The 19,402-nt window shown below is 46.0% G+C and overlaps 1 protein-coding gene across 3 annotated transcripts in view; it reads left to right on the forward strand.

Annotated features, from left to right (window-relative positions):
• The window catches only part of SPRED2 (sprouty related EVH1 domain containing 2), a 125,236-nt gene extending 106,489 nt beyond the window's left edge, over positions 1-18,747 (forward strand). For 2 of the 3 annotated variants that reach the window (XM_012556219.1, XM_023733224.1), the window contains 2 exons: positions 14,312-14,461; positions 17,406-18,071. In XM_012556219.1, the coding sequence (XP_012411673.1) occupies positions 14,312-14,461; positions 17,406-18,071 (816 nt within the window). Of the gene's footprint in view, positions 1-14,311; positions 14,462-17,405 lie in introns of all 3 variants that reach the window. The other variant, XM_004369262.2, reaches the window with a different exon arrangement.
• Positions 18,748-19,402: the final 655 nt, after the last annotated feature.

Raw genomic sequence — 19,402 nt, forward strand, 5'->3', positions numbered from 1 at the left:
CGGTTAGCAGCCATTCGCACAACCCAGGGACTCCACTGAAAATAAGTCACCTCTAAATACTTCCACATGCATCTCCTAAAAATAAGGCATTCTCCTACACAACCAGAACACCATTACCATACCTAAGAAAATTAGTAGGAATTTCATAATTCTTCTAATATCCAGTTCATATTTTCCCAGTTGTGCCTGAAAATAACTTTTGTAAGCTGGTTTTTATTTCATATTTTAAAATGTCAGTTAAACCAAAAACCAAGCCCATTGCTATCAGGTCGATTCCAACTCATACCGACCCTACAGGGCAGAGTAGAACTGCCCCATAGGGTTTCCAAGTCAGTAATCTTTGCCACATCTTTCTCCCACGGAGCAGCTGGTGGGTTCAAACCGCCAACCTTCCAGTTAGCAGCCGAGCGCTTAACCACTGCGCACCAGGGCTCCTAAAAGTTGGTTACAATGCATTAAACTTGTCTGCCAATCCACTAATGGTTTGCAGCCAATGGCTTGCAAAACACTACTCTGAGTTTACAAAGATGTGTAAGCCGTGGCTCCGGCCCTCAAGGAGATTACCGGATGGTTTGGACAGAGATGAGGTTGGCCTGTGAAGGCATTGGAGACTGGCACAAACTGTAAACTAATGTTGGCCAGAGGGGAGGTAGGCTAGAAAAGACATCACAAGGAGGTAAGGCTGGACTGGGCCTCGGTGGCTCTTGAGCAGGGTTGAGGAAGGCGTTTCTAGTGCCCGGTGAGGTGTCTGGGCATGAAGGATCCCAACCTGACCTGGGCAGAGCGTGCATAGGAGTTTCAGGAAATGAACTCAGTCATCCCTCCATGGAACGGCTGGTGTGATGCAGCTCTGAGCAGGCTTCCTATAGTGCTCTGAGCAGATCCTCTCAACAGTTGGCATGTTGCTTGCATCTGTTCCTTTGTCACGTTTTGAGAGACAAACAACAGCAGGCGGGTTAAAAGGTGGCTTCCTGTGCTCCAGAGCAAAACTGTCATTCGCAGCTGCTTCCCAGCTACCTGCCAGAAGTGATTTATAGAATCGGGAGAGGGAGAGAGGAAGGGGATGATGGAAGCCAGAATCCCTCCTGGTTTTGTCCTCTAATCTGCAGGGGATCAACATGCTGTTCCAGGATGAGGCCGAATGCATAGAACTCGTAAGTTCAGAAACAGGCCGCTGCTTCCAGGCCCTCAGAAACTCACTGGACAAGGAGCATCACTTAATTAACTGGATTCCATGTAGGCCCCAGTACATATGTCCAATCTCCTTCATTCCATTTGTTTACAAACAAGGGCCTATTATTAACAGCACCTCACTTCCCCAGAAAAGCCCTATGATCAAGCCATTAACTATTGCAAACACGTCGCACTTAGCTTGGAAGGGTCACTGGGCTCCTGTTCATTCAGGAGCTCCCTGTCCTTGCTTTCTGTCCTAAGACAGTAAATGAGGCATCTGAAACCTAAGAGCGAAGGAAGCGAATAGCTGCTTTAACTACTGTATGGTCTACAGTGTCCCAGGTTTTGTTGTGTTCTAAAACTTTTATTGATAAGACAGTTGTTTAGAACCTGGAACTCATTTATATCAACAGAGTATAAATAATGATAAGATCCTCTTACAACTTGTAATGGACCAGAATGATGGTAATTTCCTAAGAGAACAGTGTATGTATGGGAAAACCATCAGAGCCCTGACTTGAGGAGTCAGGGGTATATCTTTTCTGTTTCTGCCACTGCATCCACAGATCTCTATTTCCTTGTGTTTCGGGGGTTTCTTGGGCTGGGAGAAGACCGCTTAGGACAGTTGGGAAACACAGTGATGCACAGGAGCATAAGCTCTATCACTGGGGACGGAGGCTGGAGGCAGGCAGGACCTGCAATGCCCCATGGAGTGGTTGTTTGGACTTGGGTGTTCACAAGTATCCATTGCACGCTCTCCCAACTCTCAGTGTTATCCTCAAATCAGCTTGTCCTCCTGACTTCCCAGGATGGTAAAACCATTTTGCAATCCCTCAGAGTAAAGATAGCACACTGCTTACCCACCCACCACACCACACACAGCCTGCCCATCCACTCTGTGGCCAGTTACCAACACGGTGGCCTCCAGTCTTCCCAGGCCTCTCATTCCCATTTCCCTGCCTCCAGCCTGGTGCGTGTCCACATCCTTCCTACAAAGCCACCGCCAGACACTCCGGACTGGCGGCTGCTCTGATTTTCTGAGTTTTGAGCTGTTTATTCATTCATGTTTCCTAATATTTCTCCCTCACCCAATGATGATTCTTCTCTCTCCTTTAAAATCCCACAGCACTCTGTTCTTTCTCTCTTGCCACTTAAAAGCCTGCCCCTTTCTTTTCCTATTTTATTTGTGGGATGAGTGAATGAATCCTCACCCAGTTAGATAATGGGCAGGTTATTCATCATGGTAGTCTCTACTACCCTATGAAGTGTGCTCTATAGATGCTCAATAAATACACTTTAAATCCTTGCGGCTCTTCCTTCCGGTATTAGGCTCCATGTTTTAAATGACACGGTTATACTACTATTTCCTGGTTTTCAGTAAATGTGTGATCTGAACCCTAGAGAATCATGTGTAACAATCATAGGCTTTCATATTGTATTCACTCACATTATTGTTACCTGTGGGACCATTTAAAGGTGGGTGATCTAGGATGATTCTCAGCAGGTTCAGGTCCAATTTTCCTAGCTTCATTTTCTGCTCAGTGGCACTCAGTCCCAGCAGTGCCGCTACTCTAAGCTTTTGACTGCACCAGCTCCTTCTTGCCACCCTTCAGCTTTCGCCCTTGCAACTACTCCCACTCCATGGTGGACTTCGGGTATAATGATTAATCCAGTTGAGCATGAGTACGCAGGTAGCAAGGGTGTACTCGCCATTAAATACCGTTGTATGAGGGAATTCCAGTGTCTGAGCCCTGTGGTACAAATTTACAAGCTGAATAATGCAAAGAATATAAAGCAGCAAAAAAACAAAAAGGTTAGCATTCTGTAACGGGGGAAGTATTGGGCATTGCCATTAGTACGCTCTTGATGGCACCTCCCTCTGGCTAGCAGCTTTCCATTTCTCTCACTTCAGAACTAGGGAGACTTGAGGGGGCCAGAGTCCAAAGACCCTGAAGTCTGTTCCTTCTGGTGTGCTTTTGATAAACTTGAGCTACAAACTGTTTGGCTCTGTGGATACGCTGAGCTGGTTTGGTTCCCAGCTTCGGGCTGACTTCTTTCTAGATCCCCACAGTTCAGGGCTTTGAGGTGAGAGGGTCTGCAGCCTCTAAGGAATGGGGGTGACCGGCCATGGGGGTGGGCGTGGAGAAGGTGGGCTGTTTGGAACTGGAGCGGCTTCAGGTTTTAGGGTCATTTAATGAACAGTTTTCCAAATTCCTGTTTTGTGGGGTTTAATCTATGAGAACCTGGTGGTTTATTTTCTGCTGCAGTATTCTAATTTCTTTTTAAATATTATTGGGATCTTCATAGAGAGACATGGAGAATGCAGCTGCAGTGTGTACGTACTTCTAGAGCACTGGATCTAGAATCTGTGGTCAGGTGTCATCCGAGCTTCAGCTGTCATCATGATGCGTGGCCGGATTCTGGCTCTGAAGCTGGGGGATTAGGGAGATATTTACTTTATAGACAGATATTTGCTGGAGGAGGGGGTGGAGTGTAAAACAGCTAAGTCTTCATCTTCCATGATAAGAAGTCCTTAAATAATAGCCAAATCTGAAAACCAGGAAATAGTAGTAAAACCATGTCATTTAAAAAAAATGGAGAGAAATACCAGAAGAAAGAGCCACAAGAATTGAAAGTGAATTTCTGTGGGGAATGAGAAGCTGAGATGGGCAGGGTGGGACAGAGGACTGCCATTTGATATTTTCAACTTTATACATGTATTGCTTTCATTCGTGAAAAGGAAAGAAGGAATGAGGGTAGCCGAGAGAGAAAGCAAACTCAGGAGACACATCTTGATTACGACAATGCTGACGATCCCTCGCCCGATCTGGAGGTTTAAGCAGATGAACAGAGGGTGTGTTCTGTGGCTGTGGATGCTCTTCAGTGGCCCTCACTGTTTTCTCTGCATAGCATTAGGAAGTAGAATTCTTGCCTTCCATACGGGAGACCGAGGTTCGATTCCCAGCCAATGCAGCTCGTGTGCGGCCACCACCTGCGTGTCAGTGGAGGCGTGTGTGTTGCTACAATATTGAACAGGCTTCAGCAGAGCTTGCAGATTAAGACAAACTAGGAAGAAAGGCCTGATGATCTGTGTCTGGAAATCAGCCAGTGAAAACCCTATGGATCATAACAGTCCAATTCCCAACCAATCATGGGGATGGTGCAGAACTGTGCAGCATTTAGTTCTATTGTGTATGGGGTTGCCATGAGTTGCGGGCCAACTCAATAGCAGCTAACAACAATAACATGTCTACCGTGTAAATAATTCCACATTATACATGAGATAACTGACAGAAGTAACTGGAAATGTTTGGCTTGCTAGGGAGACAAGGACAGCTGTAGACATGCATCCAAAGACTTAGAGTTCTAGGTTCTGGAGTGGGAAGGGATTCTGAGTTCATCTGATCTAGCGACCTTTGTTTCCTTCTACTAAATAAAGTAGGATTTGCCTCATTTTATACAAGCAGTTGCAGAAGCAGCCCAGAGAGTCAGATGGGTGACTTGGCTGAGATCACACAAGTAGTTCTTGGCAGAGGAGCCGCAAACACCATCTTCCAACCTTTCCATTTCACCACTGCTGTTTGTCTCTTCCTCTGTTAAATAATTACATTTATGATATTTCAGCTATTCAATTTTTTTAAACAAAAGCCAAATACAAGAGTGAGTTTTAGGGTTCTCTTGGATTCAGGTTAGAAAAGGAAGAAATAAGAGGCTAAATATGTAAACAGTGCCCCATGTGGCATTGAGAGGATGGTCCAGAGGCCCCCAAAATAGCAACTTGAAAAGAGACTTGATCGTAGGAAGGGCCATCCCGTGTAAGGTTATGGTTTTTTGTTTGTTTTTGGGTTTTGTTGTTGTTTTGTTTTCCCTAAGCATATGAGGGTTTTACTGTTTCCCTTTTCTAGGTTTAAACTTCTGTTGTTGTGAGTCGCTGAGTTGATTCCGAGTCATAGGAACCCTACGTCACAGAGTAGAACTGCCCCACAGGGTTTCCTAGGCGGGCATCTTTATGGGAGCAGATCACCAGGTCTTTTCTCATGAGGTTAGCAGCCAAACGAGTAACCATTGCGCCACCAGGGCTCCTTAAGGTTAAACTACCCCCAAGATATTTTGGTGTTAGATTTTAGCAGCTCTTGTCAACTGAAATTCCTCAATAGAATTAAGCCTTAGCATCCTAAGGCATCCATCGTATATAATGAATTAACTTCTCTCCTGTGTATCTAGAATGGCACAGTGTACGGTCCTCTGGAGAACTGAGAAAAAAGAGTCGTTTACGTCGTTTTGTGTGGGCCTTAATTCTCTCAGGGGACCCAGTTGCAAAGGGCTGGTATTTGACTTCTGTTTTGGTGTATCATCATCGTACCTTATTTCTTCAGGTAGGCAGGCAGTCCTCCTTCATACAGGAAAAATTCCACATCTTATTGCAGCAGCAGCAGCTTCTAGCCATATTTTGCCCAGACTGGAAAACTTGGTTCTTCCTCATGCCCTATGCTTGAACCCTTGACATCCTGTTTATTGCAAGCTGCATTTTATTGCTTTCTGGCTGTTCAGAGCAGTTGTCCCTAATGACATCCCGGATCCCTCCCACCCACCCCAGGTGTTTTTTAAAGCAGGACTGAGAGCAAGTGGTTAAAACCAAAGTACTAAGAAGCAATTTGTTTCGTCCTGATGGCTTTTGAATATTTGCAAATTGTGCTTATTTTTGTTCCTGGTTAAATGGAAAAAAATTAGTTCATTGAATTTTGTAATTATCAAAATTTCACTTATTTACTTAACTGTGATCTTTGACCCTTTGGACTCAAAACCTTTTCAGGGAGAACATATTTCCTTTGAGTCTCTAGTCACTGACCCAAGGGGAGGGGAAGGGAAAGAAACTGTCCTTCCTTGGTGTAGTGAGGAGCTTTGTCTGCCCCCGAAAACTGAACACTGCACTTGCACAGATGCAACTGTATTTAATCCTCACAACCCCCCTGGGAGCTACATATTGAGACTTCCACTGTACAGATAAAGCCCTCAAGTCTCCGAGAGAGAAGGCCATCTGTGGTGGGTTCCACACTCTCCTCTCCCAGAATGCTAACCCCAAACCTGTTTGCTACCTCTCAGAGAAGGTTTACAAAACATCAATATTTAGTCAGTAAATTTCAGTACGTTTTACATAGTAAATATGCTAGATTCTTCTCATTGCAAAAGAGCCGCCTGGATGATGGGCTTTTCAACTAGTGCATGGAGTTGAAGCCTCAGCCATCTCTTTAGTGGAAGCATGAGGCTTCCCTGTCACTAAAGCCTCAGTCCCATTTTAAAAGATCAGTTGATGAAAATGTTTTCTGAATATATATATTTTCCCCCCTTGGGCTGGGAGAAGTATTCAACAGCCATCAGGACAAGACAACCATTAAATTCGCAGAAGGCATTAAACTAGAAGGTTGAGTCTCAGAAGGCCCCTGGCTCAGATTGTTTGGATAAGCTGTTGGTTCCAACTCTTGAGCAAAGCAAGCCCCACCCCTCGGTATCTACCAGGACTGACTGGCCACGGTCAATCCTTTCTTTGGTAAACTGGAAGTTGTCAGCCATTCTGTCAACAGGTCTTTGGGAACAGGTAGCTCCAGTTGACTGTCCTAAGGGCCTATACTGGTTCCAAGTGTCCTCTTTCCAAGGGGCAAGCAGAGCAGGCAAGTCCAGCCCCATGCTGTTTTGACCCCAGCTAGAAGGCAGTTTGCCCCCAGCTAGAAGGCAGTTTGCGTCTATGAGGAAGCCACTGGGCGGGGCATTCTCCTCTCTAGGACCTAGAGGGTAAATAAAGTGGACTTTCTATTATTGTGAAAAAACAACAACAAAAACAAAATGTCCACACAATTTTAAAAAAAAAAAGTTTCTGAATTTTGAAGGTAGATGAAATTTTGACATGAAAGGACTCTGATAAACCCACAGCTTGACTTCACTGGAAGGACCAGCAGGTTGGGAGCAGGACGTCTAGGTTTCAGATAACCGGCTAGTTAAGGTATCTACTCTGTCAGTTAGTAACATGGAAATAATAGCATCTTACTATCCACAGTTTAAAAAGATGAGATGATATATGTGTAAATGATGAGAGATACAAGTGTGAGGGCTTAGCAGAATGCCTTCGGGCTTCCTGAAATGGAGACATTTAATTGCTTTAATTTGGCCACTGTATTGCATGTTAAAAAATAAATAAATAAAAGAAGGAGATCCTCCTCTTAACTATGTAAATTGAGCTTGATAATTGCTGTCATTTAGAAGATAAAGGAGCTCCCGGTCTGTTTTCCAGTCCATTTTCCGAGGCCTTCCACCTTCCCAGGCCTTCCACGCGACTCCCTCCACGTTGGGTCTCAGCCAGCAGTAGTTAAGGGATGACGCTGCTCCCTGGTGTCAACTGCAGAGCATAGGCTGCCCTTCCAAAAGCAGGGCATGTTTATGTATGTATGTGTCTGTATATGCATTTACACTTTTTTTTAAAAATAGCACGAGACCCAAGAGGTCCTTGTAAAAGGAAGACTATTGCTTTGATTGCATCAGCTGTTGAGATCTATTTTGGTGATGGATTGCGGCAAAAATAATGCAAATTGTGGTCATAACTGCTAGTTAAAAAATAAATAAAGCAGTTGCCATCAAGTCGATTCCACCTCACGGCAGCCCCATGTATGTCAGAGTAGAACTGTTCTCCAAAGATTTTTCAATGGCTGTGATCTTATGGAAGTAGATCAACAGGACTTTCTTCTGGGTGGACTCAAACTGCCAACCTTTGGGTTAGTACTGAGCAGTTAACTATTTATGCTACCCAGGGACTCCAACTACTCGTTAGCCATCCCTAAAAATCCAAAATATCAGCAGTATCTGCATTCAAGGCAGAAATTCTACTTAATCAAACCGAATTAATCTGTGGATCTTGCATCAGCTAAGCAATGGACTTAGGTAAACCCCTCTGCCCTGCAATATTCTTGGCGGGGGAGGGTTGCACTTAAAATTGTTAGAGCTCAAATGGACCTTGGGATCATCCAGTGCAAACCCCTCAGTTTACACTTGAGGAAACTGAGACCCAGAGAAGTTAAACAGCTCGTCCGAGATGGATGGCCTAGCTGGCCTGGAATCGAGGTTTTCCAGTTCTCTCTGTCTAGTGCTGTTCTTGGCTTTGCGGTGCTGCATGACTCCCGGACAATGTGGTCTGCTTAAGCATCTTCTTCACTTGACTTTCTATACCTTATTCAAAAGATATAGACCCACCTACCTTCTGAAATGGCTGCTCAGAGAGGGCTTGGCTCCTTGTGCTGTGTGCTGCCTTCTACCAGCTCTCGTGTTCCTGGGGACCCTGGGATGATGAAGTACTTGTCTGCTCGCCTCCCTGGAGATGAGAGTTACCCCATTTGTCTCCGTCCCCAGAGGGAGAAGGACATTGCGGATGACCAGCCTTCGTGTGGTCTCACCACTGTGCTCAGTAGGGGCATCCTACTCCTGGAAGCTGGAAGCCAGGTGCCCCCTCATAGTTCCAAGTGTCCTCCTTGAACAGATAGCTCCAGACACACCTTCTCTCTCCCACAAGCACTGTTTGCCTGCTGATACCGCCTTTGTTCTCTATGCCCACCACGTTTTAGAAAAGCAGATTTAGCTGGAAGACCCTGGGAGTCCACACTCAGCTGAACTGAAAGAAGTTGAAGGGATGCACCTTTTCCCGAAAATACTTGTTAACTTTGAAATGCAGGCAGACCCAGCCTGGATGCCCCAGAAGCCCTTAGTCAGCAGCCAGGACTCAGTCCTAGGAAGGGTAATTTAAGCAAACTGTCTTCTCAGCTGGCCTGACTTCTTGGCTGGACACTTTCCTTCCTTCCCTGAGCTTCCCATGGTCAAAGTAGATGGCCTTAGTAAAACAAATTTAATGACAGACCAGTAGAGTATATCCTAGGAGTGCAAAGATGGTTTATGTTGAAAAAGCTAACTGTTAATTCATACATTACTAAAATGAATTAGAGGTGAAAAACTGTTTAATCGTTTTAATAAAACCAGTTGTTAGAGAGTTGACTGACTCAAGATGACCCCATGTGTATCAGAGTAGAACTGTGCTCCACAAGGCTTTCAGTGGCTAATTTTTCAGAAGTAAATCAACAGGCCCACTTCTGGGTAGACTCAAACCTCCAACCTTTCAGTTAGCAGCCGAGCATATTAATCATTTATACCACCCAGAGACTCCTAATCATCCCAATAGATACAGAAAAAGCATCTGGTGACATCCAACATCTCCTGATGGAAACTGAGCAAACTAGAATAGAAGGAACTTTAAAACTTCATTCTTATTATCTTGAAACATCATATTTAATAATTAGAAATTGTCCCACTAAAGTCAGGTTTCAGACAAGCAGGGCCACCCTCACCTGTTTTTCCACGTCATGCTGGAGGTCCTGGGAAAAAAATGTAATAAGACAAGAAAACAAAAAAAAATCAAACCCATTGCCTTCAAGTCGATTCCAACTCATAGCGTCACTACAGGACAGAGTAGAACTGCCCCATTCGGTTTCCAAGGAGTGCCTGGTGGATTCGAACTGCCAACCTTTTGGTTAGCAGCCATAGCTCTTAACCACTACACCACCAGGGTTCCAGACAAGAAAAAGAAGCTTATAAATATTGGAAAGGAGACCAAGCTATCTTTTGTACATGATATGATTTACTTAGAAAAATCCAGAGAATCACTTGGCAGAGTATTTGTACTTTTATGAGGGAGTTAAGCAAGGCGACCAGATAGAAGATCAACATGCAAAATCAGAAACTTTTCTGTATATCTGCAGGAACAGTTTAGAAAATGGACATTTTAAATCTCACTTCATTTTTGCTATAAACTTGAGGAAGATTTGAGTCCATTTTACAGATGTGAAAACTGGAGTTAGGAGTTAACTGGGCCAAAATCACACAGTGTGTACTTCACAGAGCAGTGATTCAGGTACTCCACTGACTTTCTGCTGTCCAGTGCCCCATATTAGGTTGCTAATTTCTTAATTGGACTTCTTTTTAATAATGGGCATGCGCGCTGAGTCAGAGTCAAACCCAGAGGCAAGATTTCTTTGGAGGGTTCATTCACAGGTAGCAGTGGTTGTGCTCACTGCACATCCTGGTGCCACGAGACCACCCACGTGCAGGCTGTGGCCTGATGGCCGTGTCCAGCTCACCACTCACAGCAGGCACCGTGAAAGGCTCACACTGACCTGTGTTCTCAGGATGCGGGGAAGCCTGCTGTGGAGGCTCTTAGGAGCCAAGGTCCCCAAGCACAGAGTAGCCAAGCCCAATGATGTTCTCAGAGGAGCACTTCTGATCTTCATGAGCTCAAAGCTGTAACAGTTCAGAGACACCCACCAGAGGACGAGGAGGGGTTAAAACCCAGCCAGCCAGAGCACGTGACCACCAAGTAATTTCAGAGCTGAAGGTGAAGCTTGTCAGGTTGGTGGGTGGCCTTAGCTTGTCCACACAAACCACAGGGAGGTTTTGGAGAATTTTGCTCATGCATCTGTGTATATGCATACCTCAGGTGGGCCATGTTTCTCTGGTTCTGTGTGGAAACCACAAGCAGTGTTGCAGGAGAACCAGTTCAGAGGTGAGCTTTCTCCTCCTCTCTTGGAGATGGCCCACAGTATATTTCTTTACTTTGTAAGTCACACTCACCACTTTGCAAGATTTGTCCGATCGTATAGATCAGAACCAAGCTAGGCGTCCGACAGAGCATCTCTTGCATGTTCTCTTTCCCAGATGTTATGGATTGAACTTTGTCCCCCAAAAATATGTGTCGACTAGGCTAGGCCATGATTCCCAGTATTGTGTGATTGTCCACCATTTTGTTACCTAATGTGGTTTTCCTATGTGTGGTATATCCTACCTCTATGATGTTAATGAGGCAGGATTAGAGGCAGTTATGTTGATGAGGCAGGACTCAATCTGTAAGATTAGGTTGTGTCTTAAGTCAATCTCTTTTGAGATGTAAAAAAGAGAAGTGAGCAGAGAGACAGGGGGACCTCATACCACTGAGAAAGTAGTACCAGGAGAAGAGCGTGTCCTTTGGACCCAGGGTCCCTGCAGTAGAAGCTCCTAGTCCAGGGGAAGATTGATGACAAGGACCTTCCTCCAGAGCTGACAGAGAAAGCCTTCCCCTGGAGCTGCCGCCCTGAATTCAGACTTCTAGCCTACTAGAATGTGAAAGAATAAACTTCTGTTTGTTGAAGCCATCCACTTGTGGTATTTCTGTTATAGCAGCACTAGATAACTAAGACACCAGAGCTCAGACCAGCCCGGATCACCATGGGAGACTGGGGCTGGCATCAGGAGCTCTAGCATGCCCTCAGCTCAGCTCTCGGGGTGGTGAACTGTGGGCACACCCCTCCAGGTTTTCTGGGCCTTCTTGCTCCTTTGTACAAATGAATCCTTAGTTTGGGTGATACCAGAAGTCCTTCCTGGGTCTGACACCCTCTGACAAATGTCTAGGGGCTTTGCACTTGACTCAGCACTACGAAAAGAGGCCGTTGGGGGTCAGGGTAGTAGGATGGGTGCATTAGAAGGTGACATTTCTGACTGGCTTGTGAATACTAGGAAAAACGGGTGTGCCTCACTTCTCTGAATGACTTTTCACACATTGTTAACCTGGACATGGGTCACAGACCACAGGGTGGATTGGGGGAAGAAATGACTAACACAAAGGTAACTGTGATATGTTAACTGGGTTTCTAAGAACTAAATGCTGACTTCATGTTATAAAGTTCGATCCAGGGCTGACTCCTAACCTAATGGATGACTGTAACGTGGTCGTTGAGTAAGAATTTAACTCTTGTGGTTCGGATCACACCAGAGGGCCCTTATCTTGTCATTCAGAAGGTATTTATTGAGATCTTTAGAAACCTTTGTATCATGAACCATCACCCCCTTATCTCCTAGGTTTGCTTAAAGTAAGGGTGCACCTTCTTACTTGGAGAAGTTGTACTTGTGATAATCTCAACAAAATACCTCTCAGAGTAGGACTTGGGTTCACCCGAGTTTGAGAGCCGACGTGCAGTGTATTGGAAATTGCACTGGGCGCCGTAGTCAGGGAGCCAGCCTTTCAGTCCTAGCTCTGCCCTGTCGGTGACTGTGTGCACAGGAGGCTGGTGCTGCCTCCCACCCAGTTTCCGTTTCCTGTGTGTGACGAAAACAAAAAACTCGTTACGGTCGAGACGATTCCGACATAAAGGACAGAGTAGAACTTATCCATAGTGTTTCTAAGGCTGTAACCAATGTCATCAAACTGTTCATGTAGAAACTGAGTGGATATATGTTTGGTTCTGTATATTGCCACCAAAAGAAATCAAATAAAAATAAAAGAAGAAAGAAAAAGAATCTCTTCGTGTGAGCTCAGAGAGGACCGTGTGTCCATATTTGAGTTAGTCACTGTGGATTGGGAAATGAGGAACGGCCCCACATGACGTGGACCAATCAGAATTAGGGAGAATTGGGGTGGGGCCAGTTCTCCCAAGAGCTGATGCATGCCGCAAGGCACAGCCTGTCGCACACCAAGCTTTAAAAGTTAAGAGTGGCAGTGTTGCGTAATGGAAGCATGGCTGTTTTTTCTTTATCTTGCTATCTTCGAGTTCCATTTTTCTGAGCATTTATTGCTTTATAAGTGGGGAGGGAGAGGAGGATAAAAGGGATTTTCATAAATCTGTTTGTTTTTAACCCTGCCTTGCCCACAAGGATTTAAGGCAGCTAACAAAAATGCGTAGAATAGATAAATAAGCAAGTGAGACAAAGGGAACGTAAGAGTAACAAGCAGCAGTAGCCAAGAATGAATGCCCCTGAACTTGCTAGAGGAATCCCTGGGAGGTGCGAGTAGCTAGGCTGCTAACTGAAAGGTCGGAGGTTCAAGGCCACCCAGAAGCACCTCAAAAGGAAAAAAAAAAAACCATTGCCATCAAGTCAATTCCGACTCATAGGGACCCTATAGCACAGAGTAGAATTGAGCCATAGGGTTTCCAAGAAGTGGCTGGTGGATTCAAACTGCCGACCTATTGGTTTGCAGCCAAATGCTTAACCACCACACTACCTCAGAGAAAGGCCTGGTGATCTACTTCCAAAAAAATAAGCCATTAAAAATCCTCTGGAGCACAGTTCTACTCTGACACACATGGGGTCACCATAAGTTAGAAATGTCTTGATGGCAACTGGTTTATACTTGCTAGAAGAATGTCAAGAAAAACCCGCATGTCAAGAGAAAACTTTTCTTTTCATCTGTTTGGTGAAAAAGAAAAGATCCACCCCTCTAAGGAAGCAGAAGTTTGGGGAGGGGGCAGATTCCGAGGTACCCTGGTTTTAAGGACGGTTGCTAGCTGCATTTAACACGGTCCTTTATGAGTGCGTGGGCCCTGGCAAAGGGGTAGCACGAGAGCAGCTGGCGCCTGGGATCCCCTGGCCTGCGTCACCGAGTCTCAGGAGGGAGGAGGAAGCACTGTGGTATGTTGGGTGGCAGGTGAGGCCCCTGTGCCCAGGGCCACAGTCCATGCTGATATCTAGCTCTAATCTTCAGTTATTTACTCTACTGGGAAAACACCTCCGCTGTCACCCTCTTGAGATAATGCCTTCTCCCCTCTGTGCAGCCGGATCTTCTGCAATCATCCATCTCACTCTTAGATTACAGTGACCTCCAAGGCTGGCCTCCAACCCCAAAGATGACAAGATTTCTTCCTGGAAAGTCAGTGTTCATGCTATCCCAAGACATTCTTACCTCTGAGAGCTTTCCAGGCTGGGATTAGCCCATGTGTAAACCTTAGGGTTTAATTTTTCAGGGCCACAGTGAGGTAACCATTCCTGACTAACTGGGGAGCCCTGGTGTGGGGAGCCCTTCCCTGGTTGCTGCTCCCGCATTTGAGAAAACAAGCCCAACTTTCCAGGGTCTGGTGGCTGCCTTTCTCCCCTCCTTGAGCCAGCCCCATCACGTTTTGACATTCTGGCCCTCCAGAGGTCCTCTTGCCTCCCGCAGCCAGGATAAACTCAAGATTTTGGGATGTCCAGCAAGCCACCACAACTGGTGAATAGACCGCATATGAATAGTTCGTGTTAGGGTTTGATGTGTGGGTTTTTCGTTTTTGTTTTAATTAACTGTTGCCGTCCTCCCACCACACAGACCGCTACAGACAGTTCTTCTAACTCCTCTCAGAAGAGGGAACAACCTACTCGGACAATCTCCTCTCCTACATCCTGTGAGCACCGGAGAATTTACACCCTGGGCCACCTCCATGACCCGTACCCCACGGACCACTCTCACCTCGAACAGGTAAGCAGCCACCTCATTCCTCTGTGGTCATCAGAATGGGTGGCTCCAATTCTAGAACGGTCTCCTTCCTCTCCTGCTTGACCAAGCACCCCAAGCCCAGGCCTCTTCTGCACTCCTACTTTGTACCCCCACCCCACATTGAAGGGAGGTGGTGGCAGCTCCCTGTTACATAGGGTTTTCTAGGTGCCAGGCACCTCACTAAGCCCTTTGACACTTCATCTCGTTTAATCCTCACAAATTACTCGCCCTCCCACACACACACAAGGCAGGTGCTCAGCATTCCTAGCTTATAGATGAAGAAACTGAAGCTTAGAGAGAAGGAACAAGATTCAAATCCAGGTTTGTCCTCACCCCGGGTGCTGCACTGCCTCCCGTGTCCTCAGAAGAGGACCTGCTGCCTCTGTGAGAAAGCATAGAGCTCATGATCGGATGAAAGAATGCCTCACACTTGTCTCTGGCCCCCTGATATCAGGGCTGCAGGCGCAGTCTCGCTCAGGGCCATGTAGCTGGAGCCTGGAATTCAGTGATTCAGCAAATATTTACCAGGCAGCTGCTCTGAGGAGCAGGTTCCCAAACCGAGGGGCATGGGTGGGGGGTCTGGGGGGGGGGTGTGCCCACCAGTGTGCTTTGAAATGAGCACAAGGAAGCTCAGGGCGCAAGGAAGCTCAGGGCAGTGAGTTTTTTTTAACATAAGCTAGATTTATTTGGCTCTTTTAAAAAAAAATTATTTTATTGTGTGCTTTCTAATGTTTGGTATTAAAATGTTCTTTGTTAAAATCACATTATGGTAGTGCTAGATGGGAATTCATTCTTTGACTGTCCTTGCTTTGCAAAGTAAAATATTAGCAAAGCCCGTGTCAGCTCCCATGATTTGTTTTGAAAGCCCTCTGGATTTTTATTTTTCCAAGGTCTGGGAAACTCTGATGTCAAGAATCTGAGTAAGAATTAGGGCAGAGCAAGTCAGACGTAGCCCCTACCCTCAAGGAGCTCATGGACTGGCAGGAAGCAACGGGTCAATCTACCGTAATCACCACTATGTGATAAATTCTATAACAACATTATAGTGACTGTAATGGCAGCAGGTATCAGGCGCTTCCTTGTGCCAGGCTGTGTGCTGACACTTGGCTGGTAGTGGTTGTTAGTTGCCGTCAAGTTGATTCCATACCACGGTGACCCCATGTGTGCAGAGTAGAACTGCTCCATAGGGTTTTCAAGGCTGTGACCTTTCAGAAGCAGATCACCAGGCCTGTCTTCCAAGGCACCTCTGGGTAGGCTTGAACCACCAGCCTTTCTGCTAAAGGTCGAGTGGTTCATCGTTTGCGCCACCCAAGGACTCTAATACTTGACCTAGATTATTTCTTTTCATCCTGACAACAGTCATATGCGGTTTTGTAGACAGAGAAACTGAGTCTTAGCAACTTGCTAGTAAATTCTGTAGTCAGGATTTGACTCCAGTGGGTTCACTCCAGAGCCATACTCCTCACCCCTAAAAAAAACCTTCATGTCCAAGGACTCAAAAATGGGAGATTTAACTCTCTGCCACAGCTGAGATGCGCTGTGCAGGGCAGGCTTACACGCATTTATTCAATACATATTCATTCAGCGCCTGCTGCTCTGGACAAGCCATTGCTGTAAACTGTGGCCCGAGTAACTGCAGTGAAGTCTTTCACCCTAAGGGAAAATGCAGTTTGGGTTTGAAGGCTAGGGGTTATGGCCCTGGGGCTGGCCTGCCTGGGCTCCAATTCCAGGTCAGCCACCCACTATCTGTGAGATCCTGGCAGGATTCGAACCCAGGCAGTTTGCCTCCGGAGCCTGCACGCTTATCCTTTTCATATCCGTGCATCCCATCTTCCCGACTAGATTCCGAGGAGCTTGTGGGCCTTATGTTTCCTAGGATCCCCTATTGCTTTTTGGAACATGACCCACAGTGAGAAATGCATTTTATATCAGGACCCAGGACTCACGTAGTACACACACAGAGATAATGACAAGTTTCATGAAACAGTTCTTACCCTTATAATATGCAGTACACTCTCATATTCTAGTCCATTAAAAAAAAAAAAAAGTCAATCATACAAAACAGAACATACGAGATATAAAAACAGGTGAAATTAATCAGCTGTTCATGTTCTGCTTCTTGATGGAGTGTGTTCAGCTTATGAAAATTCATCAAGCTGTACTCATGTATTTTCTCTGTACGTGCTCTACTTCAGCACAATGGAAAAAATGTTGGTCTTGACCCATTAAGTTGACTCCTTGATACAGTGTGAATTGAGACTCCCAATTTGATACATCTTTGACCTACGAGATTGTTGGATAATTCTAGGAATGGTCAGTTTCTTCAGGAAATGCCTTGGTAAAGCGACACGAAAGAGGGTCCTGGATAGGATGAGAGAGGAATATAGAAGAAAACTCAAATTCCTAAAAAAGAGGCCAGACCTACTAGACCAATAGAGACTAGAGAAACCCCCAAGACTATCCTAAGATACCCTTTGAACTTGGAATTGAAGCTATTTCTGCAGGTCACCTTTCAGCCAAATAATGGATTGGCTTATAAAATAAACACTATCACCTGTGAGTAATGTGCCCCTTAAACAATTCCCTGTATGAGACCGAATGGTCCACGGTTACCCAAAAGCAAAGAGAAGGCAAGGAGGGGCAGAGAAGCTAAATCAATGGAAACAGAGCAAACAAAATGGAAATGAGGATGCTGATACATTGTAAAAATTGTAACCAATGCCACAGAACAATTTGTACAAAAATTGTTCAAGAGGAACCTGATTTGCTGTGCAAACTTTCACCTAAAACACAATAAAATGTTATTTAAGAAAAAAGAAAGAATTGCCTTGGTAAAGGTGGAAGATACACATCCTTGGAGAATCGGGCGGTGAGGGTGTGTTTTTGGTCACTGCTATAAATTACTGTCTCCTTTTTCCTGGGGCAGCCGATGCCAAGGTCCTACCGCCAGGTGAGCTTTCCGGACGACGATGAGGAGATCGTGCGCATCAACCCCAGGGAGAAGATCTGGATGACAGGCTACGAGGATTACCGGCACGCCCCGGTCAGGGGCAAGTACCTCGACCCCTCGGAGGACGCAGACTCCTACGTGCGCTTCGCCAAGGGCGAGGTGCCCAAGCACGACTACAACTACCCCTATGTGGACTCCTCGGACTACGGCCTCGGCGAGGACCCCAAGGGCCGCGGGGGCTGCGTGATCAAGACACAGCCCTCCCGGGGCAAGTCCCGGCGGCGGAAGGAGGACGGTGAGCGCTCCCGGTGCGTGTACTGCAGGGACATGTTCAACCACGAGGAGAACCGGAGGGGCCACTGTCAGGACGCGCCCGACTCCGTGAGAACTTGCATCCGCCGGGTGAGCTGTATGTGGTGTGCGGACAGCATGCTCTATCACTGTATGTCGGACCCCGAGGGAGACTATACAGACCCTTGCTCGTGCGATACTAGCGACGAGAAGTTTTGCCTCCGGTGGATGGCTCTTATTGCCTTGTCTTTCTTGGCCCCCTGTATGTGCTGTTACCTGCCCCTTCGGGCCTGCTACCACTGCGGAGTGATGTGCAGGTGCTGTGGCGGGAAGCACAAAGCGGCCGTTTGACTCAGTTTCCGTCCTTCCCCCTGTTCCATCCACAGCCACAAAAGAACTTGTCTCTTCCATACTCTCCCCTTCTCCCCTGCTCCCTTCCACTCAAAGGAGCAAGAAGAGCAGGAGGCCTCCCAGCTCCCTGGTACCTGAGGCACCATTCCAGCCTGGGGAAACCTGCCTTGCGGACTCTCCACCCGACCCCAGCCATCCTCACTGCGGCAGCCACACACCCATGCACACACGCACGCACAGTGTTCTATGGAAAGGAACCTTCGGCGTAGACTTTCATGTATTATTAACAATCTGTAATCAAGCTAAATGTCTTATCCATGTGTTTATTTCCTGTCTTTCCTCCCCTCCTCTTCCAGTTCAAAGGAGTCTGCGGTCTGAACTGCTGATTTTTGGTGGGTTTTGTAGTTGATTTTTCAAAGAGCATCGCGAGACTCTCTTTTTCTCTTGGTTCTGCTTGCCTGTTTCTCGCAAGCGTGGGTTCCTGCGGAAATGTGATGTCAGAATGATGAAACCCTACCACGAGTATTTCAACCTGCAGTCAGTTATTATGTATAGGAGGTGAGCTAGTTAACAAACTCGTACCACAAAACAATATCGCTTTAACTATTCTAAAGCCAAATTTCCCACCTAAGCTACACTTCTCTGTCTTTAGCTCATCATTTTCTGCCCACCCACCCCCCCCAAAAAAAGCACTGTTGAAATTACTCACTGATGCAAAACATTAACCCGTAAAACGATTGAGAACTGAGCCTTAACTTTAGATTAACTTGCGAGAATCAGGAAAAACCCTTCAACTGCATCGCATCCTCTTGGACCAGGGCTAGAAAGGGATCTAGGTTTCTAGAGCCTCCCTTAAAAAAAAAAAAAAAAAACCAAACCCGTTGCCGCGGAGTCTTTTCCACCTCATAGCAACCCCATAGGGCAGAGTAGAACTGCCCCATAGGGTCTCCTAGGCTGTCATCTTTATGGAAGCAGATGGCCAGGTTTTTCTTCCGTGGAGCCCCTGGTGGATTTGAATCCCCAGCCTTTCGGTTAGCAGCCAAGTGCTTAACCACTGCACCACCAGGGCTTTTTACAAGCCTCCCTAGTTAAAAATAGAACTTTTTAAAATTGTGTTGCCACTTCTAAAAATTTAGCAATATTCAAATAAAACACTAATGAAGTAAGAAATTTTGCTCGATGTGTTGCAAACCAAATAGTCTACTCAAACACAAACCAGTGCCCCACAAACCAGTTCCAGTTGAGAAACACTAAGATTATGGTGAATAAAACTATAGGACTCCCCCCCACCCCGTGGCTGTTTTATACTATTAATGAGGGAATTTTAAATG

This window comes from Trichechus manatus, unplaced genomic scaffold, assembly GCF_000243295.1.
Source record: "Trichechus manatus latirostris isolate Lorelei unplaced genomic scaffold, TriManLat1.0 scaffold00004, whole genome shotgun sequence".
In the NCBI taxonomy this organism is placed as follows: Eukaryota; Metazoa; Chordata; class Mammalia; order Sirenia; family Trichechidae; genus Trichechus; species Trichechus manatus.